At 43.7% G+C, this 18646-nt stretch overlaps 1 protein-coding gene across 1 annotated transcript in view; it reads right to left on the minus strand.

Annotated features, from left to right (window-relative positions):
- Window positions 1-986: 986 nt before the first annotated feature.
- The window catches only part of CAMK1 (calcium/calmodulin dependent protein kinase I), a 142136-nt gene continuing 124476 nt past the window's right edge, over window positions 987-18646 (minus strand). The window contains exon 12 of the mRNA XM_066596746.1: window positions 987-9210. Coding sequence (XP_066452843.1) covers window positions 9107-9210 — 104 coding nt within the window. The 3' untranslated portion in view covers window positions 987-9106. The remainder of the gene's footprint in view (window positions 9211-18646) is intronic.

Genomic DNA, 18646 nt, shown 5'->3' on the forward strand with positions numbered 1-18646 from the left:
GATAAATTGGCTTCTACCTCAATGGGCTTTTTACCTTCCTCTGGATCAACATGGGGGTGGCGGTGGAAACAGGCTGAACTGAATGGACATTTGTCTTTTTTCAGCCTAACATACTATGTTACTATGAGATTATACTTCAGATATTTTTATTGTTAAGCCCAGTACTGGTGATACGGTGGTGGACAGGGGTTCATAAGAGATCATTTTAACTGTCCATCCTACACCTATTTAGCAGAGGTGTATCACTTAAAACTGTTGTCCCACCATAAAAGTTACCCCCTATCCATAGAAAAGGTGATAACTTGCTGGTTGGTGGGGCTCTGACCACTAGGACCCCCACTGATCCTGAAAATGAAGGTCACGCTTACACATTACCGCACACTCCATTCATTTCAATGGGACTACAAGCACCTAGCTAACTGCAGCAGTCCCTTTGAAATGAATGTTGCAGCGCACATGCTAAACCACCACTCTATTTTAACTCAGGAGATTTTAGGACTTCTGTGCTTGTGATCACTGGAGTCCAAGCAGTCAGAGCGCAACAGATCATTTACTTACTCCAATCTTGTGGACAGGAGATAATTTCTATTACTGGGATAACCCCTTTAACTTCATGGTAAACTCTCCTGCTGTCATAGCCCCCATGGATCATACCATTAAAGGGGTTGTCCCACTTCTAGCGGTTTTGCTGCAGGAAGCAGACAGCTCTGCACATTGCACAGTTGCTACTGCAAGGTTGAATTCTATTGAAGTGAATGGGACTCAGCCTGCAGTACCAACTCTGGCCACTGATCAAAGTACAGAGCTGTCTGCTTCCTGCAGCAAAACAGCTAGAAGTGGGACAACTCCTTATTAGTCCCCAAAATGATTTATTAGCCCCACTTCCAAATAAAACTGTTTTAACCCATCAAGTGACTTGATTTACAATACTACTGTGACACGCCCTTTAAATCAAGTTTACAAATAAGGAGTCAAATACCATCAAGTCCAGAAAAACATCATTTATACATATATGTACATATACAAAGAACGCAAAGTCTAAAACAGAAGTATCAGCAATGAAAACTCCATTTTAACTCTTTGCTGCCAGCAGTGGCCTACAACACAACGCACTGCAGGATTTTGTCTTGCAGCAACAGGGTTAGTACAAAACGAGCCATAAAATATACATTTTTTATCATTTTTTTTATATATATATTTTGCTTTTCTTGAAAAATCCTCATTACACATGCTTTAACAGGAAATCGTGTGACACAGGCAAAAAACAATTTCGAATAGTAGCTTTTCAGGTTAGAATTGACCGATACGTCAGACATCTACCGAGACTGGATCTTGAGTAACCGTTCATTTTACGCTAACCTTCCATATATTCTATCCTCATAGGAGTTGCCCAGGATTAGAAAAACATGGCCGCTTTCTTCCAACAACAGCGCCACACCTCTGTACAGATTGTATGCGGTATTTCAACTCAGTCCCATTCACTTCAATTGAGCTGAGCTGCAGTACCAGACATAACCCATGGACAGTGTGGCGCTGTTTTGGGGTTTTTTTATATGAAGAAAGCAGGGCAACCCCCTTTAAATTGAGCAACACATATCAACAGGAAAAAGGTCTAATAGTTTTCGACATGGAATGAACAACAAAAAATTTAAAGGAAATGTCCACTTGTCACATAACATTACCACGATGACCCCATGTACAAAGCCAATGACGAGAAGGCTTGAAATTTAGAGAATGGAAATATGTCAAGTCCCAGTTTTATTTTCAATCCATTTTTGCATGATGCAGGATTTGCAATTGGTCATTTCAGCAGGTTTAATATTGTGGGTGGAGCCAAGTTGTCAGACTGATGTATAAATAGATGCAGTCTACCATGTTTCCCCCAAAATAAGTCCTACCTGAATTACGTCACTGAATGGCTGAGATTGGCTTATCGAGTGCCGGCTGGGATTGGCTGCCGACGCTCGATTAGCCAATCACAGCGCTCGCTTTGCTAGAGGCGGGGTATTCAAATCCTCGTCACCAGCAGAAGATCAGCTGTGAGACGAGGACGACGCAGTGCCGCCACCTGAAACCATCCGGACGCTGTGGACCAGGTGAGTTTAAGGCCCCCCTTGAAAATAAGACACTGTGCCCATTTGGGGGGCAAAAATTAATATAAGACAGGGTCTTATTTTCGGGGAAACACAGTAGACAGAAGAATATAGGCTATGAGCTCTTAGACCAGAATTATAAAGCTGGCCATAGACCTAAAACCATTGTTAGCCAAACATTCAATTAGGGGGCAACTATCTTCTCCATGTAACCAATTAACATGGCTATTTGGCTGTTTAAAATGGCCATGATGGGAGGAGATAAGTAACAGACACAGACATCACTTATATAGGGGGAAATAAAGGACGTGAGAAGTAAAAAGAGCCAAGCTGTCTAAACGCAGGAGGTCCAGTGTTAGGTAGATGGTTATGCCAACTAAAATGCCAGCTAAGCAGAGAACTCAGGTCTGACTGGCCTGCGTAACTAGACCATTAGTGTTCCTTAAATGTTCCTCAGAATGCTCATTTACCTGACAATCCAGTCGTGTAAAGAGACTAACGATCAGCCAATGACTGAGCAAATGCTTATTCAGTAGCTGATCAGCTCAGTCATGCAACATGCGTTGAAAGGGTTGTCCAGTTGTAAACTATTGATAGTCTATCCTAAAGATAGGCTATCAATAGTAGATCGGCAAGGGTCCACCAGCTGGGACCTCCACCGATCATCTATAAACTGGGCCTTTGTGCTCACACACCAAGCTGACTTCTGCAGGAAGCAGATAGCTCTGTTCTCACTGCAGTGGCCAGGCTTGGTATTGCAGGCCAAGATTCCGTTTTCCTCAATGATTGCAAATGCAGTGAAAACAGGGCCTTTTCCCCTACTGCAGAAATCAGCTCATTGGTCATCAACAATTTTCAACTGGACAACCCATTTAAGCATTATTCTTACCAAGGTAAATTTGTTGCAGATGAACCCTTGAAGAAAGTTACTGGTGGTTGTCTTCTAACCACACTTTATATCAAAGTCTTCTAAGGTTTGAGGCAATCATTAGGAGAAATGTACTGATCACCACCAAGGCTTTTTTGGAACATCCTTTAAGAGCATTGCTGATAAGATATCAAAGGCCTTCAGGTATCTGGGCCCCTTAATTATGTACCCTAATGCGATGGTGCAGGGTGTCCCAGCCGTTTGGCTGACAGTCAAAAGTGGTTAATGTAGTGGCATCTTATCACTCTACCTGTACCTTCAGATAGACATCCACTAATAGGTCATTGATATCATTGAAGGTGGCAGTTCATGGTTTTCCTCAGCTGTCAAGTCGGTTGTAGTAATAATAATATAAATGTGTTTCTTAAATCAGCTTAAGCAAACATATATATTCATATATCCACCTCCAAAGAAAATAGCTAGCAGTTAAATGGTTAACGACCTAAATATTATAGGTGGGTATGTACAAGTAGAAGTTGAAGCTCCCACGTACGGTTCCCATAGCTCGCTAGCAAGGGGAGGAACCGCTCATCTCTGACTGGATACTTTCGGTCCAGATTGGAATATTAATAAAGTCTATGCTACTTGGGTATATAGGAATTACGTGTTGACATAGCGACATACACCTGGGGCGTAAACATATGTTAATCATCAGCGTCATTATATACCAGGCCAATCATGAGTTGTTATGATGTTGGGAGGGGTATGCATGTAATTGGTGCTTCATATTTAGTATATCTGTATTGCACTTCCTTTCAATAAACCAGAAGGGTATGGGGGCTGACGGATAGCATCTGTGAGTTCAAATACATATATTCATGCATGAAGCTTCTCATTATAACCAATCTGGAGCAAACCAGTGAAATCTTCTGGAATATGATTTATTCCCTTAACAAGTCCTTAGATTTGATTCTGAATTAAGGGCAAATATCAAACTACAGTATCTTAACCACACGTTCCTCGACATGCAGCTCTCCTGTTGATAAACGATCACTCCCAACACGGCTAAAGGCAGCTGACTCCAGTCAGTGCATGATGGGAATAACAGCTGAACAATAGATGGAGAGCCGCAGGTTAGGGACACGGATCTAGACAACTCCTGGATTCAGGTCATAGTTACACTAGAATACCGTGGGGTGAGGGGTCACCAAAGAACTAAATAATCAAAATCACATTACTGAATTCATAATAGATCATATATTCTGCTTTTCTACTAATTATAATAAAAACATGATAATGCGATGTATATGACAAGTTATATTTACAGAGATTTTTATAATATACATAGAGTTTTATGCGCACTATGGGTTAATATTCAGTTCAGGATACATCACATCAGTACTGGGTTAGGAGTCTGTGACCTCCCGCTTGTTTCCATTCCCTCCCTACACCGTGACACATTACAGACAGTCCTACATGTAATCTGGACAAACGTCATCACATTAGTGACTGGCGTTTCCAAGGTCAGCCCCTTCCATTAATAGTCTGTGGCATGATGATATGGTCTTGTCACATCTCCCTGTCCTCTGGACCATACCTCCATGCATGGACATGTCAATATATAGTTAACAGGTTCCTTCATCAACAAAATCAGCACATTTTTGTCCCCATGATTAGGGGGCCTTGTGTGGTGCAGAGAGTTAAGGCAGCAGTATGCAGTCCTAAGCTCTCGCTCACGAACTGAAGGGTGTTAGCGCAATCCCCGTATGGTTCAGGTAGCCGGCTTGAGGTCAGTAAAATGAGTACCCAGCTTGCTGGTGGGTAATAAATTATCTGAAAGTGCTGCGGAATAAGTTGGCGCTATACAAATAAGTCCCTTTCCCCCCCCCTTTTCCGTGATGTCATCATTATCATGATTTGATTGCCTGCTGGGAACCATGTCTACGACCTCCCACTTTTTTATTACCTTTCTTGCATCATACTACCCAGTCACACCTCCCCACATCTCAATATCACAAGAATGTACAGGTCAGTTTCCCTCACAAAATCAGCACACTCCTTCCTGATGATGTCATCATTGCCGTGATCTGATTGGCTGTTAGGGACAATGTCTCCATTTCTTACCTCCCATCACGATACCGCACCATCAAACCCCCGAACTCCTCACTAAAATCACTAAAGTGAACAAGTTACTTTCACCTAAATACCGGCATACTCATGTCTTGATGACATCATTGAAATGATGTGATGGCCTACTGGCAACCAGGTCTGTGCTCTCCCACTTGTTTCTATTCCCTTCCTTACATCCTGATAATGCCCAGTCACACCTCTCTGCTCCTCACTAACAATCCTAAGAGTGAACAGGTCACTTTCCCTTACAAAATCAGCACACTCTTCTCCTGATGTCATCATTGCTGTGATCTCATTGGCTACTTGTCATCCTGTTCCCATCCAAATGCACAGCAGAGGATAAAGACATAAAAAAGGCTGAGGAGTGACAAACTTGCTCGCATCTCAGCCACATTGTTGAGTATTACAACAAAGGATGCATGTGTTTTATAGACTTTCTGAGGAGCATCCCTTGCAGTCCTATGTAAGGATGAGCAGCAAAAAATTACAAAATGTCTTACGATTGTATAAAAAAGAAAGAAATATTTGGCCCCGTTGGCTACAAAGTAAATCTAGAAAGAACTTGCAATAATGAATCATATTTTCTCCACCCTGAACAAGTTCAAACAAACAGGAATTCCACTGGCACATTACCAGCTCATCAATACACCTGGACTCTTCGATCAACCTACAGGAGAGAGACAGGACTGTCCAAGTGCGGGATACAGGCCGCCATAGATAAAACCCATACTCTGTACAGTAACCACGGAAACCTGTAACAATGCAGGAAATATCTTGTGACCAAAACGAAGAATATCGCTGAGTGAATGGGAAGTATCAATGATGCAGCCGTAGACGTTACGTAGTGAGAACTCCCAATAGGTTTACCTGGGCCTTTTGAGTCATCTCTGGCATCGGTTATCTCCAGGTGACACTACAGGTCAAAACCAGCCAGTCAAATCCTATATTGATAAGTTACCAGAATGTTGAAAAACTTTGACAAGGTTGACAGAAGTCTATTCCTCTGCCACCCCTCACCCCCCTTTAATATCTAGGCCGATCAATCTTTAGTATGGTTGGAGCTCCATTTTTTTTCTTATGAAGCGCTCCAAATCCTCCGTGGAAACGTAAGAAATAAATAACATACCTGCAGCCACCACTAGGGGGAGCTCAGAAGCTTACTGTATACTGTGGTGTTATAGCATTTAGGTATTAACTGTATGCAGTAAGCATGGCCATTCTTAGTTACATCGGACCTGTGTGGTCACACATGGAGCTAGCCACCAACTTTGAGGGAGGCAACTAAGGTTGTATGCTGGGGGTGATCATTCCCCTATGGCTCACTGCACACAGGCGGAAATTCCACGGAGGGATTTCCCGCAGAGTTTCCACCCGTGGACGCTGCCATAGGATTTGTCTGCGTGAAATCTCACGCGGAAAACAAACCGCAACATGTTCTATTTCTATGCGGGTCTCGCAGAGGCCCGCACGGAAATGTCACTCTCGGGCCGCCGGCTCCGCTCTGTGCATGCGACGGCTGGAAGGCAGCCGGCATTTTAAAAAATCCGGAGCCGCGGGTGCAGGTGAGAGCCGCACTGGTCCCTGCAGGAACGTGGGTCGGATCCTACTGCAAGAATTCTGCTGGCAGCCTTAGGTTTGCCTTGCCAGATTTTCTTGCTCCATGCAGCAATATCTTGTGGAGCTAAATGAATCCTCCTGGCTCTGTTTCCTCCTCTCTGGTGTTCCAAGGTGCCACTGTCAGTCCATCAGTGCCCTTGCAACACAATCGCTTAGTTCTGCTACTGTATTTGGGTACAGAGCTTGGTTCTGGTCCTGTATTTGTTACAAGTTTAGTTCTTGTACTGTTTTTATGTTGCAATCTTGTTTCTGCTACTGTCTTTATACTAGGAGCTCAGTTCTGGTGCTATATTTATGCTATGAGCTTGGTTCTGGTGCTGTATTTATATTAGAACTTAGTTCTAGTCCAGTACTTATTCACTAAGCTATTATAGCATGGGTATGCTGCTATCTTGCCGCTTTTTGTACAAGCATAATACAGGCTTCTTATAAATGGAGGGAACACAGACCACCGAAAAAAACTTCTGGACATGGTACCATATAACCTAAGGCTGGCATTGGCAGTAAAGCTCCTGAGCTCCATTTAAGGTTGGCTGCAGGTATTAAGAATGCTATCATTTATCTCTGTGTATGTGCAGAGGATTTGTAGCTCTGTCTCAGAAAAACTCTGACCACTATAAAGATATACTAAGAAATTATTCAGTGCACAGTTCTGGTATGACCACATTGCATCCCATCAAGTGAGATCCCCTAGTCACTTATCTCCCTAGACAGAGGCATATACTGCCCAACTGATATTCCCACATAGCAATAGTGTGTAGCTATACAGAGCTGCAAAGCTGTTTCTAGCTTTATTTGATGGTACTGGAGACAGACAGTAATCCAATTTTAAAGAGAACAGATGTATCCATTTCACTTCATCCTATAAATTGCCAATCATATATATGCACATTAATATCAATCACCTCTATATACTGTATATATACATAGCATTCATGGCTAATTACCAGCTTAGTAAGGGGAAAGCTTGCTACACATCGGATACAGGCGGAAGTACAAAAGCAGTCGTTTTATAAAATACAGTTCCTTAGTGTATATATTCTATAATTAAAAGAGATCACTGTTCTTTAATTGGTCCTTAAAGGGGATGTCCAGTTTGCTTAAAAATTTAATAAGTCACTACAGCTGGGTTATGAGTGGCAGTGTTGACTCTTTCTGCCTGTTTAGGGTTCAGCTATGATCAGTGACTTCAACTAAACTGCATTGTTCAGTGGAGTCTGAGGTAGTCTGAAATCCACCTCCTGCATTATCACAGGCTCCTCTATGCTCCACTCAGCAGCTCTGCCTAATGTGACTGCTGCATATAAACACAAGCCAACCACAAGCTCAGAGTTGATGCAGGACTGAAAGGTTATAAACCACAAAAGGACCTAAACCACCGATGAGAAAAGGATTATCATTAGGTAATGGTACGAGTATACCAAGCCTGAGTATCTACCCGCAATTACAGTATTGGTCAATCTGGTTGGCATATATTAGCACCAGACTGTCAATGGCCCACAGCAGATTATGGTAAATTACAGGCCTCAGGAGAGGGGGGTCTTGTAGAGGTTCATGACATTGACCATACATTCACAAATCCAGTATCTAGTCCAGACATCTCTTCCGTGTCGGGTTTTAATACTGCAGATGTGCCCCTAAAGAAAATTTTTAAGAAGTACACAGAACATTTTGCATTTTTTTTCACCACTAAAAACCACGAAAGAAATAAAAAAAATTCAGTAAAAAGATTACCCAGGAGGCCTTGCGACACATATCGGGCATTTAGCATTATGTATGTTAATATGGAACGCTGCATTTTATTACGCATCGCATCGAGAATACGCGGAAAATCTGCTCAAGGCCTGGAAGAACAAGGAGAACTTTAACAAACATCAATCCCTCTGACCACTGTGGTTGGACATGATCTACTTCAAGGGATACCTTTCAACCTAGGGTGGTCCCACTAGCATGGAGACTTGGTGGTCTCCCAACAATATTTCATGACCTCAAGCTCTTCCTACTAGCGACGAAGAGTTTTTCACTGGAAGCCAAGTAACACAGCAGCAAAGAGTCTTCACCTCGAGACATAAAAATTTACATACTCCCTTACATACAATGTGCAGGCAACATTTTACAAAAAGTTTAACAAGGAGGACATCCTTGGACTATCTGTAAACGTTTCGGTCTTTCATTCAGGCCTATGCTTTTTCTATCATACATACAAGCATATAGAATGGCCTGCCCCTTACCCCCTTCATTCAGTACCCTCTCTTTACCCAGGTCCCACCCCCCATAATTTGATAGGTAAGGTCTGTCCTTGCTTGAAGATCTGCCCTTTGCAGTCGGCCAACCAGGGTAACACTCAGTATGGCCGCCTCCTTTATTTCCAGTGGCATCATATTCCAGGTTGTCTACCCTAGACCCGATTCGACTGAGGGCAGTGGTGGGTGTTGTAGGCCAATGAGTTGTTCTCTGGAGTCTTCTGGGAACAGCGGTCTTGACAGCTGTTGGAAAGGGAGCCTGTAAATAAAGTAGATTAGTACATTAAGACAAATGTCGACATCATGATCAAAGGTCTTCTCTATCATCACCCTACGGTCAATATTGGATGCTCGAGATCTACGAGCCCTCAGGCGTCACTGCATTAAAAACAGGCATGAGTCTGCAATGCAAATCACTGCATGGGCTCAGGAGCGAATTGTCTGAACACTGTTCACTGCGTAATCCACAAATGCAAGTTAAAGCTATCATGCAAAGAAGAAGTCATATCAACACAATCCAGAAACGATGGAGTCTTCTCTGGGCCAAAGCTCATTTAAAATAGACCGAGGCAAATGAAAATGGCTCTGTGGACCATCCAGCTTGTTATCAGCGCACATTTCAAAAGCCTGCATCTCTGATAGCATGGGGTTGCATTAGTGCCTATGGCATGGGCAGCTTACGCACCTTGAAAAGGCACTCAATGCTGAGCAGTATATGGAGGTTTTAGAACATATGCTCCCATCCAGACAACATCTCTTTCAGGGAAGGCCTTGCATATTTCAGCAAGACAATGCACCCATCACAACCCCATGGCTTCACAGAAGAAGAGTCCGGGTGTTGAACTGTCCGCCTGCAGTCCAGACCATACACCAATAGAAAACATTTGGTGCATTGTGAAACGAAAAATCCAGCAAAGAGGATCGAGGACTGCTGAGCAGCTGGAATCCTACATCAGACAAGAATGGGACAACATTCCTCTCCCAGAACTCCAGCAATTGGTCTTCCCACTTCCCAGATGATTACAGACTATTGTAACAAGTGGAGATGCTACACAATGGTAGACATGGCCCTGCCAGAACTTTTGTGAGATGTGTTGCTGCCATCAATTTCTAAAAAGAGTGATTTAAAAAAAACAAAAAAAAACAAATATGATTATGTGTTCTACTGTGAATAAGGGCTCCTGCACACTGGCAAGAGCGATGTTGGGCTGTGATTCACAGGCGGTTATCACCCTCGCAATGCTTCTGCATTACCTTCGCATCACAGCAGGGCGGAAGGAATCTCCTGCTGCGGCTGTGACAGGAGAATTAAAAATTGGAAAAGCCCTTTGGGTGATGCACATGAAAGAAAAAAAAAAAAAGACAAGACGCCTTTGCGGTCACACTGGGTACCATGACTGGCACTGTGCTGCATGTAAACTGCCAACTGTATGCACAAGTGGTGCCAACTGCCCGCTGTATACAGTGAATACACTGCATGTAGAAACTTTCTGCAAGAATTATGGAGATGTAACAAGAATCAGCCGTAAATCTCATGAAACAAATGAATCATTGCCAGATGTAAGAAAAGCAAGCTCAGCAAAGGGAGAAAACGCTTTTCAACATTGGCGTACTGGATACTGAATGCAAAATGTGCCACCATACTGGACTGGCGATTGCCTGTAGTGGTCATATGTGCTATATGAGAGGTCACTGAGCTGCCCAAGTAGACAAGACCCGGCGGAGGAAGGACCGGCCGGGCCAAATGTAAGCAGTTAATGACAATATATTCTTTAAGAAGCTGGAAGATCTCCTAATGGCTCATTCACAGCGGCATATGCAATCTTGATCCGTGAAATCAGCAGCATTTATACTGTGTACATATGCGTAGTTGGTGCATATACTTTTTTTTTGACATACATGCGCAAAACACACAAGTAAGTTTTTTTTTTTTAAACCATTGCTTCCTGCTAACATACGTAAAAATATAGCGATTCAGGCTGCTCTCAGAAAATGAGGTGCGTTAAACGTTAAAAAGGCATGAAAATAGAGCAGACAGCGGTCGAAAATCAGAGCGTTATAAACCCTGAGTTCGAGCGCTGGTCTGCGAGGACCATTAAGGCCGCGCTCACAGCCCGTGTTTTATACTGTAATCAGCGCGACGTTTCAAATGCCACCATTGATTTCAATGTGTCTCTGCAGACTCCACTACAGTTTTCAAGCGCTGTCTGCTCTATTTTCGTGCGTTTCATCGCTTTTTAACACACCTCATCACCCATCACAATCATGGGGTGTGTTAAACAATGCTTTCAAATGCAGCAGAACGCGTTTGAAAACACTCTGCGAAAATCGCAGTAAACCACGGAATTCAAAGGCGTGGCATATCAAGTGTATCGCGGTTTCCGCTGTGGGCTCTCTCCTTTCTATTCCTGCAGCGAAATAAGCAGCTTTAAAAAAAAAGCGCCAAATGTCTCAGGACCTTAGCGGCGGAAATCTTGTGGAATTTCTGTGCGGTGCCTCTGCCGACATTTCGCGAGATTTCCGCTCTGTGTGAACCCAGCCTCAGTGTACAACTACGTATCTGCCGCATTTTTAAACAATTCCAATGCACAACGGGGTTATGTCCGTATCATGTGCATAAAAAAATACGCACGTAATACAGACCGAAAATACGTCTGTATGAATAAGCTCTTACGGCAACCCTTTGGGCCTCGGTCAAAATGTTGCCCCAAGACTGAAAGGGTGAGGGGGTGTTATATCATCTATTAACCTCCTTCAGGGTTACACGGAGCGACCATTGTTTCGGAAAGTCGTTGAAGCATATGAATGACAATAACTTCTTTGCTTTTAGGCCGCCTGCACACGGGCGGATATGAATTGCGGAAACCAGAGCGGGCGACCGCCTCCGGATTCCGCAGCAAATACCGCCCACAGCATGCAATGGAAAAGGGATTCTTCATGCACACGAGCGGAAGCCAATTGCGAATGAAAAATCGCAGCATGCTCCATTTCCCTGTGGATTCCGCACAAACAGCTTCCATTGCAGTCAATGGCAACCGTTCAACCCGCGGTCCGTCCGTAATTAACATTGCAGATGGGCTGCGAATTCCACGGGAAAGGCAGGAGTTCATAAAAGAAAAATCTGTACTGCGCATGTCCGACGGCGAGCCGAGCAGACCATCCGCAGTACCGAAAGAAGAAAATGAAAGCAGGTAGACACAGACGCTGATGCTGCCAGGGCCGGATTCCGCATTCATTTTGCACTATGTAGTCTAAGAAGCAGCGCAGCTAACCCGGATTACCAGAGCACCGTCCCCCGGCGGATCCGTTAGAGAATAAAGGGCTGGTGATATAGTGGAGATGGCAAAGCTCCGGTCAGCTGTCCTCTCTATATTACAAGCTTGCAAGTAAGGAGTCGGCAGCCGCCAGCTTCTCTATCGGAGCGGTGTATGGCACAGAAACTGCAGGCAAGCATTAGCGCTACTGGTTATATCTATAGTGACATCCAGGAGGCGCTCTTTATATTATTTCAATAAAGAAGGGCATCAGGTAATACAGGATGTAGTCAAAAATCCCATTCCAGCGCTATATCGCACTACTGGTATCCTATAATGAAATAACAGTAGCGTACCTGAATAGGAAGGCATGAATGCGCTATAGGATGGTATGAGATTTTTTACAAAGGGCCTTTTTTTCCCTCTTTGTGGTGAGTTTTGATAAGATTCTCACATTTTGCACATGGGAGGTTACATCAGGACAACTGCTGAGCCAGCAGAATTCCCGCAGCGCTATGTAGGCATTTACTGTGCAGCGAACATTAGGGTAAATTCTCTCGCTCTCGTTCCATCTTGGAATCACACAAAGCTGATATTCCCATTGGTGACAACCTCTGGCCTAACCTCAGATTCACATACATATTCATGGGAAAATCCTGCCGGCCGGGACACGCTTGTAACGGATGACTGCGGCGCTGAGCATTTTACGTTGTTGTTTTAGGTGTGAGCAGCTACAGGGAGACAGCTCAAACAAACCATGTCCAACACAATAAACTCTTTTCAGCGCAGTGAGGGAGCACATCTCCGTGCACAATGAGTTCACACATTTGCAGCTCATCGAGGGGCCACGGGGCAGACCTACAATGGTGGCTTTGTCTGCTGACCACACGTGCTGAGCCATAGTATCAGCTTGTCTTTGTGCATAGTGCTGAAACCCATGTCCAAAGTGAATTGATTTGTAAAATTGAAGAGCGCCCTAGCATAATAGATAAGAGGTTGTTTAGAGCACATCACAAGTGTGAAAACCATTTTTTAATATCTTACTTCTAGGCGGAGATATGACCGTTTGAAGTTACAGGCCCAGAGCCTGAGGCTGCACTACTGAGACATTCTCATGACAATATGCCTCTTTATGATTTAGGTTAAGTGCTGAGTTTCAAAGAGACATCATATGCTTCAAAATATACTAGTTTGAGTTACACAAGGCTTCCATGACAACAGTACATGTAACAGCAATCAGAATGACTTACTGTTAGAGTTACTCAGTAGTGCAGCCTCAGGCTTTGGATTTGCAATTTTAAATGATTACAACTCGGCTTAGGAATAAGTTATTGAAAAACGGTTTTCACTGTTTTAATGTACACTAAAGGCCCTTTCAAGAACTGTAATAAACTTGCTTTAACCCTTGTATTTCCTCTTCAAGCTCCAGACTAATCCTTCACCTCTTAGGAATAAATATAGGAAAACAGCTGGACTCTATCCTCAACCTGAAATGGCTGAAAACAGGGATCGAAAGCTTTCAATAGCATTGTAAATGAAGATAAGCCGACTTGAAGTTTCCTCCCCTTTATTTTCGTCTTGCCAGCAGGAAAACACAGTCTGAGGTTCGGCTATAACAACAGGGCTTAATGGTGGATTAATTAGACGTGTCACAACATCTCCTTGTTTCAATCAAGCAACCATAAAAACAGTGAGCGAGGAAGTAATTATACATAATCTATCCTAGTGCTACAAGGTCTACACAAGAAACTCATTAATGCAATTAGCCAAACCTTGGGAAGTTAGTGGATGCTCAGAGGGGATCAGCCGACAGGCTCAACAGGTTCACCTTGAAGGGGTTTACCATACTAAAAGTTTGCCAGCGTAGCCCTGTGTGGCTATAGGATTTCCAAACGGGGCCCTGCAATAAGAATTTAGGAGCGCACCTCCAACCCTTCTGGTTCCCTAGGATGTTGAAGGGGTTGTCCAACAAAAATAAGTTATCTGATATGGGATAACGTATTGATCAGTAGGGGCACTGGGACCGAACTTGAGAATGGCCACCGCAGATAGAATTAACTAAGCGGCACTCGCATGTGTGCTGCCTCTTCATTAAAGGGGTTTTCCAAGTTATTGATCGTGCCCAAAACTATATAAAATCAACACACTCATTGTGGCGATGGACTGCCGCTTCAGCATCTGACAGCTAAGGTCATCAAGCTAGCAGGCGTGATGACGTTCTATAAGCCTGTCACGTGGGCTTCGAATATAGAAACCCCAAGGCAGGTTTAAGGAACGTCACTGATGATGACCCTCAAAATATAAGGTCAAGGCAGAATCAGATGAGTTAAGTCATATTTCATTCCTCCAATGATTAAATAAGACTTAACTCATCTGATGCTGCCTTGACCTTATATTTTTGTGGAATGTGATGTGAGTCTTGATCCTGATCTGGCTGTGCATTTCCCTCCTCGCCTAAAGAAGGTTTTGAACACCAGAAGGCAGTTTTGGGCTTCATTTGCTGCTGAGTAAACATCTATTTTCTACTGATGTAGACCCTGTCGGCCTCCTATTGGCTGCAGCAGTCACCTCCTATTGGCTGCAGCAGTCACGTAGGTAATTAACCCATGTGACTAATGCAGTCCAAAGTAAACAGAGACTGGAGCAGCGGGGAAGTGGGAGGGGAGGTTTTTTTTTTGACTGCCATCAATGTCAAGGGTTCTTGGAAACAGTCCAAACCAAAAAAATAGATCCTCCAGCAAACCAATCATAGATCTACAAATTTGACTTTTATTTGGAAATCGATCAAAAACACAGTACAGGGAGAAAAGAATGAAATTAGCTATTTCCAGCAACTCACATGTGCAATCACTACACCATTTACTAAAGGACATTATGGATGGGTGTACTCAGGATTGCTGGGGGTCCCAGTGGTTTGACCTCCACTAATTACCAAGTTATATCGTCTCCTTTACAGAGAAGATAAATGGGGTTGCCCACCAAAATAAGTGTAACTCTAATGCTAATCATCATATGGTTTTAATACTTCATAGTGGTCAGAGCGGATTTTCTGAAACGAGGCTACGAAATCCCTTGCATAGACAAAGTTAAAATTATTTTACCAGCAGCCGCCACTAGAGGGAGCTTATTGCAGACTAAGACTTCAGTGAGTCCTAATTGCCATCTAGTGGGAGCTGCAGGCAGTCCTCTGGAACGCACTACCAAAGGCGACCCGAGCAATCCAGGACTCGCAGAGCTTCAGGCGTGCTCTAAAAACGCACCTCTTCAGGGAGGCATACCGTATTCCATAAATAAACCCCTCTGTACTCCGCCTGATAACATGCTCCCTGACCTACTGACTACAATCCCTGTAAGCCATCATAAACTGCTCCTGCAGTCATACTGTTTCTGCCATCACACGGCTAAATGTCTGACCATTGTCTATGTGTATATCACCCCTCACTCTCCACCTCGCCATACCGTGCACATCTCCAGCCCCTTTACCTTCTGTATCACCCCATTACTTGTAGTATGTAAGCACGTTGGAGCAGGACCCTCACCCCTATTGTTTCCATCAATTGATTACTTTGTAACCGTGGTTCTGTAATGTTTGTACTTTTGTCTATCTGTATCCCCCCTGTCTATGTAAGCGCTGCGGAATATGTTGGCGCTATACAAATAAAGTTTATTATTATTTATTATCATTATCTTTCATTCCATGGCTATACAGGAGATTGGGAGCTCGGCATCAGAATACTAAAAGAACTCCGACCCTATAATGATAGACTATGATTTCCTGCGACTGGACTGTACTTTAAATAGCCATTCTTGGGTCACCCCATATATACACAAGGCCTATATTATTATTTTAAACTGTAATCTGGTCCTGTATCATATTCTGATTGGGGCTGGAATGCAAAGCAAGTGGTCCATGTTAAGGATCCCCAACAATCAGCTGTTTGTTAGGTCCGTGTCCTTATGCACGGAGTGGATTTTTGCAGGACGTAGCAGGTAGCTCCGTTCTCACTGCAGTGGTCAGACTTGGTATTACATGCAAAGTTCCCACTGATGTGAATGGGAACGTTGCCTGTAATACCAAACCTGGCCACTACAGTGAGAATGGAGCTGTCCATTTCCTGCAGAAATCAACTCTCTACATGAACACACCATCTCTGCAAACAACTGATCAGTGGGGGTCCTGGTCAGGATAGCTTATCCTAAGGGTAGTCCATCAATAGTTTTCAACTGGACAACCCCTTTAATTCCAAAAAATGGAAATATTAGTTTCTATTTGACATCTATTAATTACCATTAACAAAGGGATACCGAAACACAGATGTGAACAGCGTCTTAATCTTACAGCCAACTAGTTACCCCAAGGAGGATACTGGATATAACTGCAGTCGCCCCTTCAGGCTCCAAGTGGGGTAACACTTTCATAAAACAAGCACACTTGGCCAGACGCGCAGCACTGAGTATTCCCTCTCCCCGACCATAAAACGCGCCGGCCCAGTCAGCAGCGTGAAGTCATTGCGGTGTCAAACTCCATAAAATAAATTAACAGCTCAGACAGTCTTCCAGCATCGCTGTCTTCGTGAGACCAAGAAGAATCTATAAATTTATTTATGTTCTGGAGTTCATTGCCCGGAGTCGGCCTGGAGAGGGGATAATGGTTTCCTTCTTTTATAGTCATGACTATTACTTCTTAAAGAGAAACCACCGTGTAATATGAAAACATATTGAGGTCCAGGAACCGGATGAGGGGGCCGGGGTCTTCACAAGCCCCTGTGCTTGCCATGGACAATGCAGATCTAGAGGGTCATGGTCCTAACCAACAGCTCCCCATATTATAGCTTCCTGGCTGCCTGTGAGGATGATCTGTTGGGGTACCCTGCAGACACCCTACAATTTTCGGACTTGGGCTAACTTCATATGGGCGAGCGCGATATGGGGCTGCGAATCCGGCCCCCATATCGCTCTCCGAGGATGCGTTGAGGTTTCATGCCAAAAGCCAGTTTGTTTCTGTTCTGGGGCTCCGCCACAGAGCAGTTTTCTGTACGTGCGATGGGAACCCTTGACGGAATCGCACGATGTACTGAGAAACGCGTTGGTAGCGCCTTCAAAGGGCTCATTCACATGGCCGTATTTCCATTATATTTTACGCACGTAATACACAGAGTGAGACCCATTCATTTGTATTGGGTTATTCTGCTGAGCATGTTTTCACGAGTATTTCGGTTACGTGAAAAAAGCAGCATGTCCTAATTCGCACGTAGTTACAGACCAAACGCGCCAATTCAAGTTAATGGGATTGCGTAAATATACAGTGAATACACATTATACATGCGTGCTCACTGCCTTGTTACAGAAAATCAATTGGACCTACTTGCATTTTTTGGGGCATGTAAGGGCTCAGGCCCACGGGCGAATGCGTACAACACTGTGGTTCTCCCCGCAGCCTTTTACCGTTTTTGTAACCATATGCTCTGCCGGCCGTTTCAGAGCGGGGATGCATATGAAAAAACACGCACACATGCAATGTATTGCGTATGGCCAGTGTATCATACGCAACCCATACAAGTGTACAGGGCTCACGCTGCGCGGTATGTAAAGAAATAGAGCACGCTGCCATCCATTTCTCATGCGCATCTACACGCATTGACTCCATTCACTGCGTATCATATGTCCATGCAACATACGTGCAATACGTGGTGAAAACATGGTTTGGGCATGAGCCCTAAATACGCAGTGAATAGGTCTGCAAAAAAAACACACACATGGCAGAAACTGGATAGCCTGCAGCAATTCTGCATCAAAATCTGTGTGCAAGACGTGGAGTTTGGTGTGAGTTTCTCCAGCACAGGTAAAAGCACTCTTATGGAAAAGCTGCAGCAAAAGTTGCAATATCATTCCGCCCCCCAAGAGTCACTTGCACTGGGCTGCTCACTGCCTTCCTTTGGAGTCCCCACTTAACCAGGTGGTTACAGACCAGCAAATACAGACCAAAAACAGACATGTTGCAATTCTTATTACTACATGTAACGTTGGTCCATGTAAAAAACAAAAAAAAATGTGTGAATACACCAATTTACTTTAATGGGTCTGTGTGCTCTCCATATTCTGTCAGTAAAAATATACTGACGCCCATGTGACTAGACCCTTATGAAAAGCAAAGCAAGATTCTTTAAGCCATCACTAGAGGGAGCTCACATTCTACATTTTATAATGGAGTTCAATGGGAGCTATATAACTTCTTTTGTAGTGAGCGCCCTCTAGTGGTGGCTGTAGGCAAACTGAATTTTATCATGTGCTGTGAAGGGAATCAGGGGATTTGGAGCGTTAACCTTATAAAGTATTTTGAACACTTAAGTTTTATTAAATTAAATCTCTTTTTTAACCCCTGATCATCTCAAACCACCAAAAATATTAGATGCTAGCCTCTACTCCACATAAGGCCTGCAG

The sequence above is a fragment of the Eleutherodactylus coqui genome, chromosome 3, assembly GCF_035609145.1.
Source record: "Eleutherodactylus coqui strain aEleCoq1 chromosome 3, aEleCoq1.hap1, whole genome shotgun sequence".
In the NCBI taxonomy this organism is placed as follows: Eukaryota; Metazoa; Chordata; class Amphibia; order Anura; family Eleutherodactylidae; genus Eleutherodactylus; species Eleutherodactylus coqui.